The sequence below is a fragment of the Saimiri boliviensis genome, chromosome 8 (genome assembly GCF_048565385.1).
Source record: "Saimiri boliviensis isolate mSaiBol1 chromosome 8, mSaiBol1.pri, whole genome shotgun sequence".
In the NCBI taxonomy this organism is placed as follows: Eukaryota; Metazoa; Chordata; class Mammalia; order Primates; family Cebidae; genus Saimiri; species Saimiri boliviensis.
In genome coordinates this window covers 87667222-87687562 of record NC_133456.1, presented here as the reverse complement: position 1 = coordinate 87687562, position 20341 = coordinate 87667222, and the positions used below count along the sequence as shown (strand labels likewise).

The 20341-nt window shown below is 39.1% G+C and overlaps 1 protein-coding gene, 1 long non-coding RNA gene and 1 other non-coding gene across 3 annotated transcripts in view; all 3 read right to left on the bottom strand.

The window, feature by feature from the left end:
• LOC141585431 (uncharacterized) overlaps window positions 1-20341 on the bottom strand; it is a 265926-nt gene that overhangs the window by 44118 nt on the left and 201467 nt on the right. The gene's annotated exons all lie outside the window — the stretch shown is intronic.
• LOC120367665 (U4atac minor spliceosomal RNA) lies at window positions 15990-16113 on the bottom strand. The gene has a single exon (XR_005581989.1). It is a non-coding gene; the product is annotated as a U4atac minor spliceosomal RNA (small nuclear RNA).
• Window positions 16521-18006, bottom strand: LOC101053206 (gem-associated protein 7-like). The gene has a single exon (XM_074403506.1). The coding sequence runs from the start codon at window positions 17502-17504 to the stop codon at window positions 17109-17111; it is 396 nt and encodes a 131-aa protein (XP_074259607.1). The 5' UTR covers window positions 17505-18006; the 3' UTR covers window positions 16521-17108.

The following is a 20341-nucleotide window of genomic DNA, read 5'->3' as shown; positions in this document are numbered from 1 at the left end:
GTCTCTTTGACGTACTGATTTCCTTTCTTTTCAGTAAATGCCAGTAGTGGTGGTATTACTAAATGATACGGTACTTCTAATTGTAGTTTTTGAGGAATCTCCATACTTTTTTCCATAATGGTTGTATTCTCAGTTTCCATTCCCATCAACAGTGTATAAGATTTCTATTTTCTCTACATTCTTAACAGCATTTGTTATTTTTTATCTTTTTGATAAGTGTTATCCTAATTGGAGTGAGATGATACCTCGTTGTGGTTTTGATTTGCATTTTACAGTAACTAGTGATATTAAGCATCTGTCATACATTTGTTAGCTATTTGTATGTCTTCCTCTGAGAAATGCCTGTTCAGACCATTTGCCTATTTTTAAATTAGATTATTTGATTTTGGAGATTTTATTTTGGTATGGTTTTTGATGTTCAGTTGTTTGAGTTCCTTATATATTCTAGACATTAATCTCCTGCAGATGAATGATTAGCAAATATTTTCCCCTATTCTATAGGTTGTCTTTAACTACATTGTTTCTCTTACTGTATAAAAGCTTTTTAGTTTGATATAATCTCATTTATTTATTTTTGCTTTTGTTGCCTGTGTTTTTAAGGTCTTATTCATAAAGCTTTTTACCAGATTAATGTCCCTGTATGTTTTCTTCTGGTAGTTTTATAGTTTCAAGTCTAATATTTAGGTCCTTGATCAATTCTGAGTTGATTTTTTAATCAAGTGAGAGGTGGGAGTAGTTTAATGCAAAAATATCTGAAATTTAAGAAGACAAAGCTTACAGTGTCTGACACCTAGCTGAAAACCAGCAGGCATGCAAAAAGCATAAAAATATATTACAAAATAAAGAGATAAACTAATCACTCAAAGCCAACCCAGAACTGAAACAGATGTTAGAATTAGCAAATAAGAACACTAACAGAGTGGGAGGCCAGCATGGACAGATCATGAGGTCAGGAGATAGAGACCATCCTGGACAACATGGTGAAACTCTGTCTCTGCTAAAAATACAAAAATTAGCTGGGCGTGGTGGTGCATGCCTGTAGTCCCAGCTACTCGAAAGTCTGAGGCAGGAGATCCACTTGAACCTGGGAGGCGGAGGTTGCAGTGAACTGAGATCATGCCACTGCACTCCAGCCTGGCAACAGAGCAAGCCTCCAACTCAAAAAGAAAAAAAAAGAATATTAATAGAGTTCTTATAACTTGACTCCATATGTTCATAAAAACTACAATTTCTGAGATGAAAATTACACAGGTTGTGATTGATGGCAGGTTAGAATTTTTAAAATATATATTACTGAACTTGAAGACCTAGCAATAGAAATTATCAAAAAACAAGGAATAAAGAGCATAGATGGTTTTTAAACTAAATACCAGCAAGTCAGGAGACAGCTTTCAGGAAGTTTCTGAAAAGAAGATGTATACAAAAACAACAGAAAAAAATACTTGAAAAAATAATTTCAAAATTATTTTAAATTTAAATAAAACTACACTTAGAGTTTGTTTATTGAAACACTTCCAGTTTCAATAAAATCAATAAACAAAAGCACCAAAAAACTAAAATAAAAAATAACCCACAAAAAAATGCATCATAATCAAATCATTCAAAACCAGTGAAAAGGGGGAAATCCTTAAAGCAGTGAGAGAGAAAAAATAACTTGTTACACACAGAGGAACAAAGATAATGAAGACAGCAAATTAACTGTTAGAATGAATGCAATAAAAAAGACAGTGGAACAACAACTTTAAACCACTGAAAGAAACACTGTAAATTTAGTATCCTATACTCAGTGCAAATGTATTTCAAAAAAGAAATGAAAGAAAAATATGCCCAGATATACAAAAAATAAAATAATTTATCATTAGCCAACAGGGACTATAATAAGTTTTAAAGAAACTTTTTCAGGCAGAAAAAAATAATACCAGCTATAACTATAAATACATAAGTAAATAAATATACATATATATACCAAATGAAAGTATAATATAAAATATAAATATATGTATACTAAATCAAATATGTATCTAGGCAAAGAATAAGAGCATCAGAAATGGTAAATACATGGGTAGTTATGTAAGATATTCTTTTATTTAAGTATCCTTAAACATAATAGCTTACACAAAATAAATGTGTTAGGTTTATAATATATGTAAAATTAAAGTATATGCCAACAATAGCACAAGATCAGAGCAGAAGAAATGAAAGTATATTTCTATAAGATTATACTATACTTGCATTATTTAAAGATAGAATGTAGTAAGTTAAAGATGCATACTGTAAACCAAGAAAAAAATATCAAAGGAAATCAAAAAGCAGTTACAGATAATAAGCCAGAAAATGTGATAAAAGGGATTCATTAAAAATATTCAGTGAATCCAAAAGTAGGCAGAAAAAAAAAAAGGAAAGGAATGGACTAGTCTGTTTTGTGTTGCTATAAAAGAATATTTGCTATTGAGTCATTTTTTTTTATATATTTTAAATAGGCTGATACAGCTAGTGATTCTGCAGGCAGAGAAGTTCAAAAGCATGGCCCTGGCCTCAGCTGAGAGCTTTTGCGTTGCATCATAACATGGCAAAGAAGGTCAAAGGGGAAGTGGACACCTGCAGAGAGAGAAAAACCTGAGGGGCATCTGGCTTTCTAACAACATTCCCAGAAATTAATCGATTCCCAAGAGAAGTAACACAGTCTCAAGAGAGTGAGAACTTAGTCACAGCCATGAGAAGAATACTAAACCATTCATAAGGGATCCACCCCCATAACTGAACACCTCCCATTAGGCCACACCTCCTAATAGCCACCACATTAGGGATCAAATTTCAATGTGAGTTTTGGTGGAGACAAACCATATTGAAACAATGGCAAAGGGGAAAAAAGACAATATGGAACAAATAGGAATCAAAAGGCAAGATAACAGTTTAAACTTAAGCATAGCAATAATAACATTAAATGTAAATGTTACTTTTAAATTTAAGTTACAATGTAAAGGTAACATTTACATTTAATGTTACACCCTAATTAAATAGCAGACATTATCAAATTGGAAAAAAATTCAAGACACAGCCATATGCCACCTACAATAAACACTTGTAATATCAAGACACAAACATGTTAATGTTAAAAGAACGAAAAAGATATGCCATGCTAGCATTAATCAAAAGAAACATATGATGGCTCTATTAATATCAGACAGAGAAGGTAAATTTTAGAGAAAAGTATTATAGATAGCAAATGTCAATTCATCATAATAAAGGGTCATTCATCAAGATCATAAGACAATCCTAAATGTTTATGAACCTAGTAACTAAGCTTCGAAAGACATGAAGCAAAAGTTTTTTAAAACTGTGAGAGAAACAAATCAATCCACTAATATAATCACAGACTTCAACATTTTAAAATAATTGCTATAACAAGTAGACAGAAAATTAGTAAGGATCTAGATTTAAATAATACGATCAACCCATTTTACCTAAATGGTGCTCATATTCACATTTATAAAGTACACGGTAAGTGAAGTATGAATCAATATCCTCCTTTTGTTGTTTTGGCATCTGAGTATCCAATTATTCCAGCACCACTTCTTTAAGAGACTATACCATGAATTGCATTTGCACTTTGCATCATATGTGAAACTTAACTCAAACTGTATTTTAGACCTAGAAGTAAAACTATGAAACTTCTAGAATAAAACAGAAGAGGAAGCCTTTATTGCTGAGTTAAACAAAAATTGTATATCTACAATATCCAAACTACATCTCATGAAAGAACAAAAAGATAAATTAGACTTTACCTAAATAATAAAAAGTCAGCTTTTCAAATAAAAAGAGAATGAAAAGACATTCCACAGACTGAGAGAAAATATTTGAAAATTACATATGTAATAAAGAACATGTCTCCAAAATACCTAAAGAACCCTCAAAATTCAGAAATAAAAACATAAAAGCGTGATTTTAAAACTAGGCAAAGATTTTTAAATTATTTCCAAAGAAAATTTATGGATGGCAAGTAAGCAAGCAAGGATATGTACTATCATTGGTTATTAAGGAAACACAAGTTAACATCATGAGATACCACCATACCTGGTAAGACATGTAGCATTTTAAAAATCAACCATACTCAGTGCTGATGAGAACATGAAAGAACTCTTGTGCTGTTGGTCAGATTGTAAAATGGCACAATCACTTTGGAAATCAATGTAGCAGTTATTTTTATAGTTAAACGTACACTTATTATATGCTCCAACCATTCCGTCCCTAGTATTTATCCAAGATAAATGAAAGCTTATGTTCACACAAAGATTTACATGTGGATGTTTATGGTGGCTCGGAGGCTCTCATGAATTATAAATTTTCCAGGTGGGGCCACTCTTCCTCTGTCCTCCTATTCCTCCTGCAATAGGCAGGCATGATCAATTGGGAAAAGCAAGAGAGATGGGCCCAAATAGACCAGAGTTCAAAGCTGCCTCCACTACTTTACATTTGTGTGATCCTGGACAGGTGAGTTGAGGACTCACCTCTGGGGACAATAGGTAGTTGGGGAGGAAGATAGGAAGGGAAAGAAACTAACAGGTAATGAAGACACAGTAAGCAACAAACGTGTTATGAATGTTAACTGCTTTAATCCCCAAATGTCTCTGTAAGGCAGGCATCCTGTTCCTTGTTACACAGGTAAGAAAAAGAACTCAGTAGATGAAGTCACTGGCCTACTATCACAAGGCTCATGAACAGGAAGACAGGCAGGAATTTAGTCCTGGCTTCAGTGAGTCCAGAGCCTAAGTTTGTTCCACTGCTTCTACTTGAATAAATAAATTTAATAACAGTAACAATAATATTTATATTAAATAATAGGTAAAGAAGTAAACATTGAGCACTCACTCTGTGCTAAGGACTTTAATGCAGTATCTCATTTAATCCAATTGACATGCTTTTGAGATATATCCTATCATTATCCTGAATTTACAGATAAGGAAACTAGGCCCTAAAAGTTTAAGTGACTTCCTCAAGGCCATAGAGCTGGCAAGTAGCCAAGGCAGAATTTGAACTCAAGCAGCGTGACAAGAGACCCCATTACTTATCACTATACAATACTGGCTCCTCTATGGAGCAACATTTGGGGATGCAAAGCCGGGTTCCCAGTTCACACAGAGGTGCTTCCAGCCTGATCTTCATGAGGTGGGAGCTCTGAGACCCCTCACAACTGTGAGATCTAAAATACTTTCCTAAGTGTCTCCCTTAGACAAACCTTTCTCACTCAAACTTCAAGATCCCACATGTTCTGTGCTGTCACTCTGTCCCTATCATGGGTCAGGGGAGGATGCCTGTTCACTAGGCCTTCTGTGCTATATGTCTTGTGGGACTACCCTCTGCCTCCAGGGTCATCTGCATGTGTTTACATCCATCAGTAGTGCCACCACCTAATAGAAGCTCTTCAGGGCCCTGGGGAATGCCACCTCCTCCATGAGGCCTGCCTGCCTCTCTCTTCCGTCCCCTCCTCCCTTGCTTCCTTCTCCCTCCCTCATGCTCCACCCCAAACATTTATCTCACATCAGTAAGTCTGGGAAGGCAGAACTAAGCCACTGTCTTTATAACCTTTGACTTAATTATCTTATTTAATACCCCCAGCAACCCTCAAGCACTGCATGAGATGCTCCCAGGGGTCCCTTGAGCTTTAATAGTCCACATTTCTACTTTTATTAGAACTTTGACTAGTTGACATCCCATGGGGAAACAGAGAAGTTTGTGATACTCTCTATACTAGGAAACAGACAAAATCTTGTGAAAACCTTCCCCAGGGCTTGCCAACCTCATTCTTATCCTCATCTTCATCCTCACCGGCACCTTCCTGTTTACTGAAGAAAGGTACACACTCTCCAGCAGAATTACTGCATTGTATATTTTGCACTTTTTGACATCTTCAAAATCGGGACGTGTCTTACAATCAATGAATGATACATCAAGATTTGGTTGTCAGCATCTTGTGTTTCCTAGTTGTTCGTACATTGTGGTGTATCTTATAATTGACAGCATCCTAAATGCAACAATAGACAATCTGCAAACTCCCACATCCCCGTCCCCACAACTGAAAAACACAAATTAGAAAAAAACACCACCTCTGACTGATCAGTGGTCCAAAAGACCATCATTTTGTAAGTGGCCAGCACATTTGGAATTTTTTAAAATGCTTTTTCCTCCAAGAAGACAGAGAGCACAAGGGTAAGAGGCAGAGCACAGGCTACATTTCAGCCCCAGGTGCATTTGTGTAATGCATAACCTCACAACTGTGTGTGGCAGCCTTCATGTCTCTGACCAACTCTGCCTGGCCCCAGAGACTAAGAATTAAAATGCAGTCAAATATCGCTAAATATGACACAGCTTCTCAGAGCTCAAAATAATTTCAAGCTACCATTTCTTTAAATGGTTTTTTATTTTTTTAAAACCCCTAAAAGCAGATTTTTTACAGACTAAGAATGCCAAACAATTGCCTGCAACTCAAAGGCAAGTGAATAAACATTCATGAATTTAAAAAAAAAAAAAAAAAAGGAAAAGAAAAGATTGGGTCAGGATTACTCTCTCAACAGCAGACAAATGTAGCAAAACATCTATTAATATTATTCCCTGAAGAAGAATGAGTTAGTATAAGACTAGGAAGGACAACAGCCATGCATCTTTCTCTGTCTTCATAAAATACAGCCTTCCTGAAAATTGATATGATTACTTGTGAAGCCAATGTTTCTCCATTTTTTTCTTCTTCGATAGCTATTTGGGCCTTAACGTGCTTTAAACGTGTAATAAAAATATAATGAAAAACATACATTTATTAAATGCAGCTGCTACAAGATATGCTATAAAGCCCAAATCCTATAAAGTTGAATTTTATGGCATTTCTTAAACCTGTTCCTTCTACTTATAGCTGCCCTACAATATTGGTCACAATTTAATGCTTCTTTCTCCCACCTTCGCCTCGAATTACTAGGCTTGAACTTGCAGTTCCCATTTCTGCTTCTTCCTTTTTCTTCCATCATCCCTCCCACACTATACCCTAATTTCCCTATTCTTCCCACCCTATGCCCCAATATCCTACCACAAAGAAGTACATACTAGGTGTGATTTGTCAAAAAACCTACACCAAAACCTCACAGTTGGGCTCCCCTAGTCAAAAACAATCTTTTATATAAAAATGTTAAGCAGTGGAGTTAGAGCAGGGATCAGCAAACTACAAAGAACCAATCTGACCCTCCTCTGTTTTTAAAAATAATATTTTATTGGAACATAACCATGCTTATTTATTTGGGTGTTATCTAATGCTGCATTCCTGCTACAAAGGCAGAGTTGAGTAGTTGTAATCAGGACTTTATGACCTGTGGTCAACTTTATTGAATTAGAAGATGCAAAGTATTATTTCTGGGTATTTCTGTAAGGGTGTTGCCTAAGGAGATTAAACATTTGAGTAAGCGGACTGGGAGACGAAGACCCACCCTTAATCTGGGTGGGCACAATCTAATCAGCTGCCAGCTTGGCCAGAATAAAAGCAGGTGGAAGAACGTGAAAGAACTAGACTGGCTCAGTCTTCTAGCCTACATCTTTCTCCCATGCTGGTTGTTTCCTGCCCTTGGACATTGGACTCTAAGTTCTTCAGCTTTTGGACTCTTGGACCTTTGACCACAGACTCAACCATACCACTGTTGTCTTCCCTACTTTTGAGGTTTTGGGACTGGCTTTCTTGCTCCTCAGCTTACAGATGGCCTATTGTGGGGCTTCACCTTGTGATCATGTGAGTTAATACTCCTCAATAAACTCACTTTCATATATGCATCTATCCTATTCATCCAGTCCCTCTAGAAATCCCTCATACAGCCTACAAGGCCTAAAACATGTATTATCTATCCCTTTCAGAATAATTGTGCCCATCCCTGGGTCACAACCAGATCTCCAGAGCTGGTATACCTGGGTTCACAACCAGCTTGGAGACACTGTGGACCACATTCCTCTCTGGTATGGATTTTTCTCTCCGGAATATCCATCCAGGGGTGTCAATTGACTGCAGTTGCTTCCAGTTCTCATGCTTTGGAGAACATCAGTGTTTTTCCCATCTCATCCTGAGATGGAAATAACAGGGTGGTCTCAGGACAGTCACTAAGGAACAACTAACACTAAGGAAGCCATTAAAGTCTCACGTGAGGCCGGCCATGGTGGCTCATGCCTATGATCCCAGCACTTTGGGAGGCCAAGGTGGTGGATCACTTGAGGTCAGAAGTTTGTGACCAGCCTGGCCAACATGGTCTGTACTAAAAACACAAAAGTTATCTGGGCATGGTGGCTGGCAGCTGTAAGCCCAGCTACTCAGGAGGCTGAGGCAGAAGAATCGCTTGAACCCGGGAGACAAAGGTTGCTATGAGTCCAGATCACACCACTGCACTCCAGCCTGGACAACAAAGCAAGACTCCGTCTCAAACAAACAAACAAACAAAAAAAAAAAGATTTACGTAACTGGGGAGGAAGGAACTGTTAAAACCAGTTAACCAGTTGCAAATGCAGCAGCAAGGGACTGGTAAGTCCCTGACAAACAGGATGTGGGCAAAAGCTGGTTAAAACAGGCTGAATCCAACATGGCACTAGGTTTGACCCAGCTTTCACCTAGGATAATTATATGCTCATCAGCATACCAAATCACATACCCATGGGCACTGTGACAGTTCTGAATATGCCCATGTTAGGTATAATAATGTGTGACACTTCATTTCAGGGAAATCCCTGCCCTTTCTATAGAATTTAATGAATATGACCCTCTAATTAAAGAAACCCCATAATAAAGGAAAGTTCATACCCTGTGGGCGCTACTCTCCTGAGTATGGACTTATGCTTTGCAATAAAAGCTCTTGTATTCTCGCTACTCTCTGACTTGTCCTTAAATTCTTGGCAATGGTGCCAAGAGCCTTAACATTGCCTAGGGTTGAGGTCCTACTGCTGTCCAGACATCTCGCCTCACTGGCTGGCATCAAACCCCCATAAAAGCCATTGTTGAGGCCTCAGGGACAGGTATCCTCATAGCAGCTGCAGGCTACCCACCCAACTTATGCCTGCATGTTCCCTGTCCTCACTCAGACAGTTGCCTTCATGATTTGAAGATATTTGACTATCCACTCTAAGGACTGAAAATAACTTTTCTTCCTTGAAAACAACTGCTGTACTTTGTATTCCCCAAGAAGCAGTCCCTGAGACAAGACTGGAATGGCTGGAATGTAAGTAGCTTATTTGGGAGTAATCTCAGAAGATATTGGAAGGCGAGGGGGAGGTAAAGCAGAGAAAGGAAAAAAAACAGTAGGTGTGTGATTAAGCAAGTTGGAAGGATGGGAAACCAGAGCTTAATTCTGATGGATTTTTGGAAGTCAGCGTAGATCACGTCTCCAAGGCATCCCAATTGGAGGTGAACAAGAGCCCTCTGGAGGCTCTATCCACCAATTTCAGTCCATCATTGTTGGTTGAGGACTGCTCACGAAGGTGTTCATTATCTGGCCTTCCCAGCCCACCAGGCATCTTGCTCCAGCAGTCAAGAGAGAACCCTGAACAGAGATGCAGGGATGGCAATTGGTAGTCAGTCCAGACAGAGTACACTCCTGGCAAAGAGGCCAGGAGATACGGGCACCTACAGCATCCAATACCACATTGTGTCAAATAAAGTACCCTCAAAGGAAAGGGGATAGAATCTGGGTTAGGAGATATTGAGATTTTACGTAGAAATGTAAATAGCTTGTCAAAACTACCATGTCGCTGTTAGAATACAATTGCCTCAACCAAAGGCAACTGCAAGTGTTCAAATTTGGAATAAAGAGTGTTTATTCTTCTGATAGAATTGCTCTGGGATGTTTAAAATAAGAGTGGCTCTCTACCTTCAAGGTGTTATTAATGTTACTAGGCTGTCAATCGAGCTCTGTTTTCATTTCTTTTGTCCTAGAAGAAAATGTTCTACTTTCTCTGCACTTAAGACATATCGTTTCTCCTCACTAGTACTACAGAGAAAACTGTCCTTGTAATGCCATATCAAGTTTTTAATACTTTTGTTTTCTTTCATGTAAACACAGTTGACACTTTAAAGCTAGTTTGGTCTATATTTTCCAATGCATCAAGTCAGGGACAAAGATATTTTTAACATTAAGCCATTTCAAATTTTTTAATTTGGCTGCCATTGGTTCATGTACTCATTCAATCAACAACCCATTCTGGAACATTTATTGAGTCATTTGTTAAAGGTAGAATGGGGGTGTTAAATAAGCTATCATTTCTGCCTTTAGGGATTTTAAAGAATAATTGTGTTGCAGAGAGCATTTGCTATTTTGGGTCTGTGCAGCATCTTTCCCGCCTTTTTGGTGATGGTACCCTCACCTGTTTGAAGAGAACCTTCCCCTCCCCTGCTCAATACATAGGGTCCCCAACACAATTACAATGCTGAGATACATAACTCAGACTGGTCTGTCAGTTCACTGAATCCTCTAAGACAGTGACTTATTCAAAGATGACCACACAATCAAGCTTATTCTATCAAAAGGAATTACAAGGCTTATTTGAGAATTTCGGGAAGTGGGGCTTTTTTCTTCTTTAGTTAAACTTGAACTGAGAACAGTCTAAGCTGGAGATGCTGCAGTCATCTTACTCCCATGAGAGGAAAGGCTGGCTGAGCGCATAGCCAGTACAGACAACAGGGAGCTGAAGGATGAAGAGATGGAAATGGAATCTCAATGACATTGTACTGTTGACCAGACATTCACCTCTGCTTTGACATTTTGGGGATAGGACCCAATAATTTCCTTTTAAAGACTAGGCCAGATAGCACTAGTTTTTGTGGCAAAGAGAAAAAGGCCTAGCCAATTCAAGATGAAATAAGATGTTTTTTACTAATGAAGAATTTTAAGTGTCCATCAATTTCATGATACATGTAACGTAGCCACTGAGAGATTGTCCTTAGGTGGTAATGACAGAAATATAGAGTACAGGACCACAGAGATATTATTATTGATCTTGATCTTGACTGGTCAGGCTTCATCTAGAATATATACCAATTCTGGGTACATCACCAGATAGAAGATACTCAGAAATGAGAGAACAGAATGAAGTAGCTTCTGAAAACTATGCCATAAGACAAATTGAAATGCTTGAGGTATATATCTCAAAGATTTAAAAAAAAAAAAAACAGAAGTTTTAATTCTATAGTTATTTGCACAATTTTTAAATTATCTTAAGTTTGAAGCATTTTAAGGATCACAAAATCAATATTGCCTTCCTTTAAGATGTGTTTCAAACCAGCTCTTGGCTTTTTACTTTGGCTAAGGGACTTAATATCTGACAACTTCCTTTGCTGGCCTATGAAAGTAAACCTAAAACTAGAATTTATCAATGCTACTTGAAAGTTAATTCTATTACAGGTAATAGTGGAGTATTGGATGTCGTCCATTCATCCAGTGGTGCCTGGTCTCATTAATCACCAGAGGTAACAGTGCAGAAGGAGTTCTCAAGTCAGCACAGCCAGATTCCTTAGCAAACTGATACTTGAAGGAGTAGACACTGTAATGTAATACAGCTGCCTGATCAATGCAATCACAGCTGGGCACACAGCTCTTCAATCTTTTGTAAGTAAAAAGCATATCAAGCATTAGGAGATTTATTTAACAAACATTTTGGAGTACCTAATGATCATAGAACATTGTGCTGGTAAGCTCATTGTGCAGGTATATAATTCAGCAGGATACAATTTATGCCTTTAAAGAACTTAGCAATGAGTGTAAGTGACATTGTATACCTAAGAGAAGACAAGGGGAGATCACAGAGAGCATCTAGACAACATTAATGTATCAATTCCTCTTTTATGCGCTAGACAGACATTGCTAATGAACGTGACAATCTTTCCTGTTAAGCCTAGATACAGCCTCTGAATCCTTCTCAAGACAATTCTCAAGGCAGCTTTTATTAACCAACCAGATTTTGTTCCTAAGATGAAGTCTACTTGCCACTCCTGAATTGGAGTGGCAAGATGAGATTGAATCTCATTGTAGAGATTAGGAAAGTCAGTGGAATTGGCACTAGGAGAGTAGATGGAATGTCTTTACATAGGGATTTGAGTAACTTTCTCTGCATATGGAAGAAATGACATGAGCCATGTCTGAGGTGCCAAAGAAAGAGTACTGTGGTCTGGCTAAAGTCTATAGGAGTGGAGGTAAGGCTGGAGACAGATGGCCAAAGGCATGGATGCTACACTAGTATTTGGAAGTTACTTGGAGTGCAAATAGAACCATTCACAATACTGAATCATAGAAGTGATTTTAGAAATGTCATTAGCTGGACTCTCTAGGAAAAACAAGAAGAGTTAAAAATAAATTTAAAAAAGAGAAGTTATATAGTCAAAACATAGCAGGAAGAGGGTATGAAAATATAAAGAGTGAAAGTAAGTGGTGGGTGAGTCATCCTGGAGAAGAGACAGTATTGATGATGGTCCAGCCCTGGGAGTGGGAGGATGGCAAATGAGCACAGCTGAACATGACTGTGGGGTGCTGAGTGTGAGTGAAGAGAGAATGTGGTATCTTTAACTGCATTAAGCTGTTCTCATGCTGCTATAAGGACATACCTGTGACTGGACATACCTGAGACTGACACTTAATTGACTGTGAGTCAATTAAGGAAAGAGGTTTAATTGACTCCCAGTTCTGCATGACTGGGGAGGTCTCAGGAAACATATCATGGTGGAAGGGGAAGCAAACATGTCTTCTTCACAGGGTGACAGGAGAGAGAAGAATGAGAGTGGATGGTGGGGAAAGCCCCTTATAAAGGGCGCAATGGCTCACATCTGTAATCCCAGCACTTTGGGAGGCCGAGGCGGGTGGATCACGAGGTCAAGAGATCGAGACCATTCTGGTCAACATGGTGAAACCCCGTCTCTACTAAAAAATACAAAAAAAAATTAGCTGGACATGGTGGCGCGTGCCTGTAATCCCAGCTACTCAGGAGGCTGAGGCAGGAGAATTGCCTGAACCCAGGAGGCGGAGGTTGCGGTGAGCTGAGATCGCGCCATTGCACTCCAGCCTGGGTAACAAGAGCAAAACTCCGTCTCGAAAAAAAAAAATCAGATCTCATGAAAACTCACTATCAACGAGAACAGCATGAGGGTAACTGCCCCTGTGATTCAATTACCTCCCACAGGGTCCCTCCCATGACATGTGGGGATTATGGGAGATATAATTCGAGATTTGGGTAGGAACATAGCCAAACCATATCCTTAACTAATACCAGTAAGTCTGGTTCTGTTTGGAACACACTGAATATGAGGTGTGGGTAGAATACCCTGTCAACGTGTCTAGATAGAATTTTAAAATGTGGGTCTAATATTTTGGGGAAAACAGAAAGTGGAGACACAAACGTGAGAGCACAGCTACAAATAAGTAGGATCTCAGCATGGATAAGAGGGACAATGGCCAAGAGACAACTTGGAAGTAGCCTGAAGGAAGAGAGGCACACAAAGGAGGTGCATTTTTTTTTCTAAGATAATAACTCCTATACAGGGTTATAGAAAATTTTGAATCAAATAGGATTTTGTTTTGAAACAAACTCATACAACTCCGGTCCTAACTCTTGGTGTAGTCAACTAGAGACCACCATCAGAATCAATTCCTAAATCCAGGTTGCTCAGGGTGGAAAGAACTTCCTGGGACAAAGCTGTGAAGAGGCTGTTAGATCTACAAATAGCTCCCAGGTAAATTGGCATTGCAGGGCTGAGTGGAGAGAAGCATTCACTCATGCACCCCAAACATATCCATGGTACCCCTTCTGAGTCAGGTTTTGACTTGATGCTGGGAATTCAGGAGTGAATGAAACCCAAACCCTTCAAAGCCTTAAGGAGGCTGTAATTTAGCAGAGTTGATGCACATGAAAAGGTTAACAAAACCATGGTAGACAAAACAATTTGTCTGTTGAAAGAAAAGGGTAATAAGGAAAGGCTAACCAGGTCTAAGAGATTTTTCTTTGATTTTCAAGGGCCCTATACTTGACCTGGGGCCACTAAAATATGGATGGATGGATGGATGGATGGAGGATGAGTGGATGGATGGATGGATGGGTGGAAGATGGATGAATAAAGCATACATTTGTTGATAATAGTGATGTGGAATAATTGTTTACATATTGGAGTTACTATCTTTCCCCTGCTAGCTAAAACAGATAACTGGTTGAGTCTCTTTCCTTTCTAAACCCTGCAAAAAAGATGCTTCAACTCCCACAAGTCTTCTTTCCAATTTCTGATGGATTGGAAGAAAGATTAAAAGGGACAAAACAAACAAACAAACAAACAAACAAACAAACACCACAAAACAAAAAGAATCCTCCACGTACCTACTGATTTCTATGTAGTAAAACATTGAGAGTTAATGAATTATACCACTCCTACCCCTAACCTCTGCTGTATTTGGGTGGTGGGGGGGTAGGAGTATGATATCTAGCATGAGGAAGACAGTTATTTCTAGGTATGAGTTAGTAGCCCCAGAATGTTATTGAACTGATAAGCTAGGAAATGACAGGATCAGCATGTGCTTCCAAGTTCCATACAACGTCCAGGTTGAAATCAGAATCAGCTTGGATTATGCCTCTGTGATTATGTGATGAAAACACTAGCTTTCTTTGAAGTCAGAATTCAGACCCTATGACTAGTACTCATCAATGAACTGTAAATGGACACGGTAATTGTTCCTTCTATATGTAAATAAGAGCTGGTGAGCCTTCTCCGCTCTTTCTTCCCACCCTGGTGATCCAGAAATGATCTAGAAATTCTACATGTGATAATCAAGATGGAAGAGGCTACCAGAGTGAGAAATCTACCTTTGATGACTTATGCCAAGATAATATCAGGGTTTATCTGTTCTTGCAGCATAGCCTAGCATTGTTATAACACTTAACACCACTCTGACCATAAATTACTTGGGTCACAAATTCATTACGCTTATTATAGTAACGCTAAATATTTTAAGGCTTCATACTCATTTTTATACTGCTTCACCTCCCAATTCTTCACCAATCCTTCACCTCCCAATGCTTCATCAATTCTAGCCTCTAAAATATATAAGCACTCATACCCTGTTTTATTATGATACATATATATATCATACTTTTAATAAAAATGCAAGCCAGAAATTCACAGAAAATATATTAATATTCATATCATCCAAATAAATCATTGTTTTTCTTAAAGACACTGTATTGGATGATACATTTTAAACATGATTTTTATACTAACAAAACACTTAGAAAGGCAATAATAGGAGACACAATTGATATTACATCTATGTATGAATACAAAACTGACATAAAGTTTAGTATCTTGTTTTTAATACAGTCCACTTAATTTCAAAGAACATTTATAGAGGTGGCTTGGAAGATAGATCATTTTTATTTCCATAGCTTTGGGGTAAATTTTAACTACCCTCTCATTTTTTCTATTAAAAAAGATACAGAAAAAAGGGGAAAAAATGTTTTTCAAGCCTCTAGCATAAATATCAGGAACAGCCAGGAACACAAAGAAAGAAAAAAAGAAGGAAAAAAAGAAAAAGCTTTTGGCTATTATATTGTTACAATATATCAATACTGTCCCATAAAGTTTTTATGTGACCATCTCAAGATGTGATGAAAAAAAGTCCTAAGTTTAAAATAAAACTCTCCCTGTAGTTCCCTTCTAATCACTCTACATGTGATGCTATGGCAAATATTATCTCTAAATTATGAAGGAAAATAGAAGGTAGACTAAAAAAAAATGACAAAAAAAGAGCAAAAAATATTCTAAACATCATTACTCATTAAACCATTCTCCGGGTATGTAGAAAGATGATAAAATCTCTATCACCTAATGCCAAGTATTATAAAAGTCACAATTCTTTTTCTCTTTTTAAAAAATTTTTAAATTTTAAAAGTTAGTATTGGAAAAGAAATTTTTATTTTAAAAACTATTTTCAAAAAAGAATTTTTTTTTTTTCAAAATTGCATCAAGGTAAACCCAAGCCCTAGTTGATGGGGGTGTGTTATGTAGGTGTTAGCAGTACTGCCTGCATTACATACTCATTGGACACCAGTGCAACTCCAAGAAAAGAAGAGTAGCAATTACTTTTCTCTTTCCCCCTTGACCCATCCATCCCTTCATCCATCCATTCCCGCAATCATGTGCCCATTCCTCCATCTAACTCCCCTTCCATGCATTCATTCATTTCATTTGCTAAATGTTCAATTATTATGAAATGCCAAGTGCCATCCTCAAAGAATGTGGTAAACGATGATATAAATAATTTTAGAGCAAGGCTGAGGTGGACATGACACAGGAGAGACACCCAGAAAGTGCTAGAAATGGAGAAGAAGTGATCCATCTCACAGTGGATGTGAGAAGACTTAATGAAGCAGAAGTCTGAAGGTAGGTTGAAGACCTAGTGGCGGCTAGTTCAGTGCCTTACAGATGAGGCTGAAGTGGAAAGCAGTATTAATAATAAGCAACCACTCATCTCAAAGCAGGTTTCTCAGCTGCCAATGAGACTGCTAATAATTTCTTCAATCCACTCTTGAAAATCTCAGTCAATAAAGCAGGAGCAAAAGTTTTACCATTTTCTTTAAAAACAAACAAAAAAAAATACAATGCAGATTGAGGTGGTGGATTTGTCATTTGCTTTTGTCTTTGTGTGTTTTTTTTTCCCCCTGGGGTAACTGGTTCTTTAGCAGGAAGGGAGCACTGGGGAGAGTATCTTCAGGGTGGCTGAATTTTGCAATCTCTTTAATAAACAACTTCCTCTATGCAGTTTGTCCTCCTTTATCACCCCACCCCAATGCCTGGGTCTTCAGGAAATAGCATCAAGCCCATATTTCTGTAGAGTTCAGAGTTCTGTGAGGTACAGCATTCCTTCTAATAGGATCTTAGAATTCCTTGAGTTGCAGAATTTTGCTGATTAGACCCAGGAGGTCTCAGGAGCCCAAACTTGCTTAAACCTTGGTTCAAAATTCCACATGAGCTCGTAACTCCATGGGGCCCAGAGTTCCTGGCTCCAGAACATTGGAAGGCCTGGGATGCAGTGGCTTAGCCTCAAGCAGAAAGGTGAACAATGTCTTTATGGCTTAAAGGTATACGAAATAATGTCACAACATCGGAGCAGCGCCTCTGCTTGCACACCTATGGGCGTCTGCAGCTGTGACACGTAGAAGTTGGCCACGTCCAGATTGGTGGCTCCAAAGTGGGCAGCCACATGCACACCCTCGTGCAATGCGAAGCTCACCTGACGACCCACCATGGCCAGCAGGCTTCGGAGGTATCGCTCCGGAAGGGCGGCTTGGGCCCGCTGCTTCTGGGATTCCTGGGATTCTTGAGCTATGGGGCACTCCTGGATTTGAGGAACCTCTGGCTTCAGGGGAGCTCTCCGTCCATCACGGGCAAAGCCACGGCTGAAGCCACCAGGGCCCCGGGGCAGCCGGAGCACAGGCACAGGAATGGTCACTGGAGTCCGCATTGTCTTGGCTCAGGCGCGATGCCTTCCTGGGCCCTTGCACTTTTGGTTCCCTGTATCTCCTCTCCGTGAACTTCAGGGTGGCCACGGTGCTTTTCCACTGCTAGATGTCCAGCTCCCAGAACACTGCCTCCCTCCTGGTGGCCTCGGTGCTCCAGAGATGAGATCAGCTCAGTGGACAAACATTGGTCCAATTCTTCACAATTGCCAGAGTGGGGAAGCAGCCGAGTTATCCGGTTAACAGAGAAGCCTCCAGACCTCCAGACTCAGACCGGGCCAGCGATTCCGCTCTAGGTAAAGCGGGATGAGTGCCACCGACGCTGCTTTACCGTGGCCATTTATTATTTTCCCGAGGGGGAGTTTTCTGCCTTCTCCCTTCTCCTCACTCCACCCGCTGCTGGTTACCGGGACCAAATAGTCCCTGATGCGGGCGTCTGGGGACAAGAACGTCCCTCCTGCCAGAGCTGCAGGCGCAGTCCTGCCTCTTCCATCACTCCGGCCATTGCACGAGGGTGGGCGTCCAGACCTGGGGCCGGAGAAAGCGAACCTGCGGGCGACCCCCTCACCACTCCGCACTCACCCAGGTACACTTGTTTTTGTTTTAACTTTGTTAAGCAGAAAGTTCCACAGTGCCTTTCCCAGTGAGGCCTGCAATCAAAATGTCATCAGCTTGCCTCCTCCGATTTTCCAATCTCTCAGGAAAATTGCTGCTTTTAAAAAAAATAGCAGAACATTTCAACATTATTTCTATGCAGCTGCCCAAAAAGGTGACATTTGCTGAATGTCAGCATTCAGGTATCATTCACATCAGACACTGTGATTTTTTTCTTTTTTAATTTGGGGATTTTACTTTTCTAGTGACAGCTAAGGTTATCACCCACCTACCCAATACCACCAAAAAAAAAAAAAAAAGGCACCAAATCCCTACCTTTGGGTATTGAATAGGGAACTGGGATATACCTCTGGAGACCACGCATGGGATTGCTGTTATGGAGAGCACTGAGTTACTGCTGAAGCAGCCAGCTTTTGTCTTCTATTTTTCATTTATCTTAATTCCCTGGAGACAGAGAGCTGGGAATTCTCTTTGCTAGAGTGGCAGGCTCCTCTCCTGTTTTCCCATCAGCTGCACCACTATTTAATCAAGCGAGCTAATCAACTGTGGAGTTCTTAATGGATGTCAGTAACATTTCCTGTGTTATGATTGATGAATCTAACTTTGGACTTAATGCCTTTGTTCAAAATTAGATACAATAGAATCGAGGTTAATACCTGTTTTAAAAAAGCTACATTATGACAGCTAGTAAAAGTTCTCTCAACAGAATAGCACCACATCGGTGGTAGTAGAGATTATTTCAGGCAGAGCCTGAACTATTTTAATTCTAATAACTACATACATTTTAATATGCATTAATGTTAATCTTCTATTTATGATGATTGATAGTATTTTTTCATTAGGGGTCATGATAAAAATTTCTTTTTTACATGAAAGTGAAAAAAATGAGTTCTCTCCAGGTATGTCTGTGTTGAATAAATAATCCTCTATCCATTTCCTCTTCTGCCAAAAATCAAAACCATTTATTGAGTCATCTTTCTCCTATCTCTTCTACCTCTCCAATCAATTCCCTCCCTTAAAATAAAAGTTAACAATATGCAGACTACCCATAGAGAAGCCCTTAGGAATTGCCCTCCTGCCCTCCAGGAATGCTGAGTGAAATGAGTGTGGAGTTTGTCCACAATGTAGCTTCTGAATATGGGTTTAAATCTAACTATTTCATCCAGAGCCCAGCAAGCACAGGCTTCCTTTACAGTGTCTTATTTGTTCTTTCTTATTTTCTTTCCTTTTTTGATTAACCAACAATGCTTCTTTGTAATAATCTCAAAAGAACATCTTGATAGATTGCAATCATTAAAGGAGTTTTTCCACAGAGAAATGTACTTGAAATGTTCATCAGGTTGAGGGGAGGGGGGCCCTGTGGGAGAGTCGTTAACAGTTATAATAGTAAAAACTAGTAAGACTAAAAACGCTCATTTCAATTCAATGGAGAAAGAATTTCTTTAAATTATTAAGTTCTTAAGACAACAAATTATATTATTGCGCCATAAAATTGAGCAAAATACAGAAGGATCTTCTGCATAATAATAAAGAACCATATTAGCTTGTTTTTTTAAAAAAAAATCTTTCATCAGTCCCTAGAAACAGTAATCTCTTGATAATACAGAAATCCCAACACTTACGCATTTCTATAAATCCTTTCTCAATGTGCATTATTTGAATTTTCTATCACTGTGCACTATAATCTATTTAGGAGTAGGTCTTAATTTGTTGGAGGCTCAATGAGAATTTTTTTTATCTTTTTTAAGTATTGTCACTAATTGTCCCTTGTAGAATTCCTGTGGCTCCCTGGGTAGACACGTGTTCTTAATGGCAACTCAGTCTGATTGTGTAACTTGCTGGTCACTTTCGGCTATTAAAACCATCTCAGGTTGGTCCTTCAGGCTCATTCATGTTGCTGTCAAAGCATCTATTTTACATTAAATTTCAGGCTGGCTTCTTTTCCTACCCTCCTGAATACAGGCTAAAATAACAACCCCAGACCCTGGAGACAGAGGTGGGAAGCACCTGCAGTTTCTTGGTGAAAGGTGGTGAGGTGAAGAAGAGGGAGAGAAAAGGGGACATCGCCTTTTGTGACCCCACCCCCACCCCATGGCTGGGCTGAGCCTTCTCCTTGGCTGACTGCAACCACTCATCTGTTTCTTTGTCTCTGGGCTGGAGGAATTTCAGCTGGGATGCTGGCAGATGCTTCTGACGGGGCTTGACTCCACTCCTTGCCCAACAAGTA

Excerpts from the sequence above, each read along its gene's own strand:
- LOC101053206 (XM_074403506.1), bottom strand. The coding sequence starts at position 17,504 with ATGCGGACTCCAGTGACCATTCCTGTGCCTGTGCTCCGGCTGCCCCGG.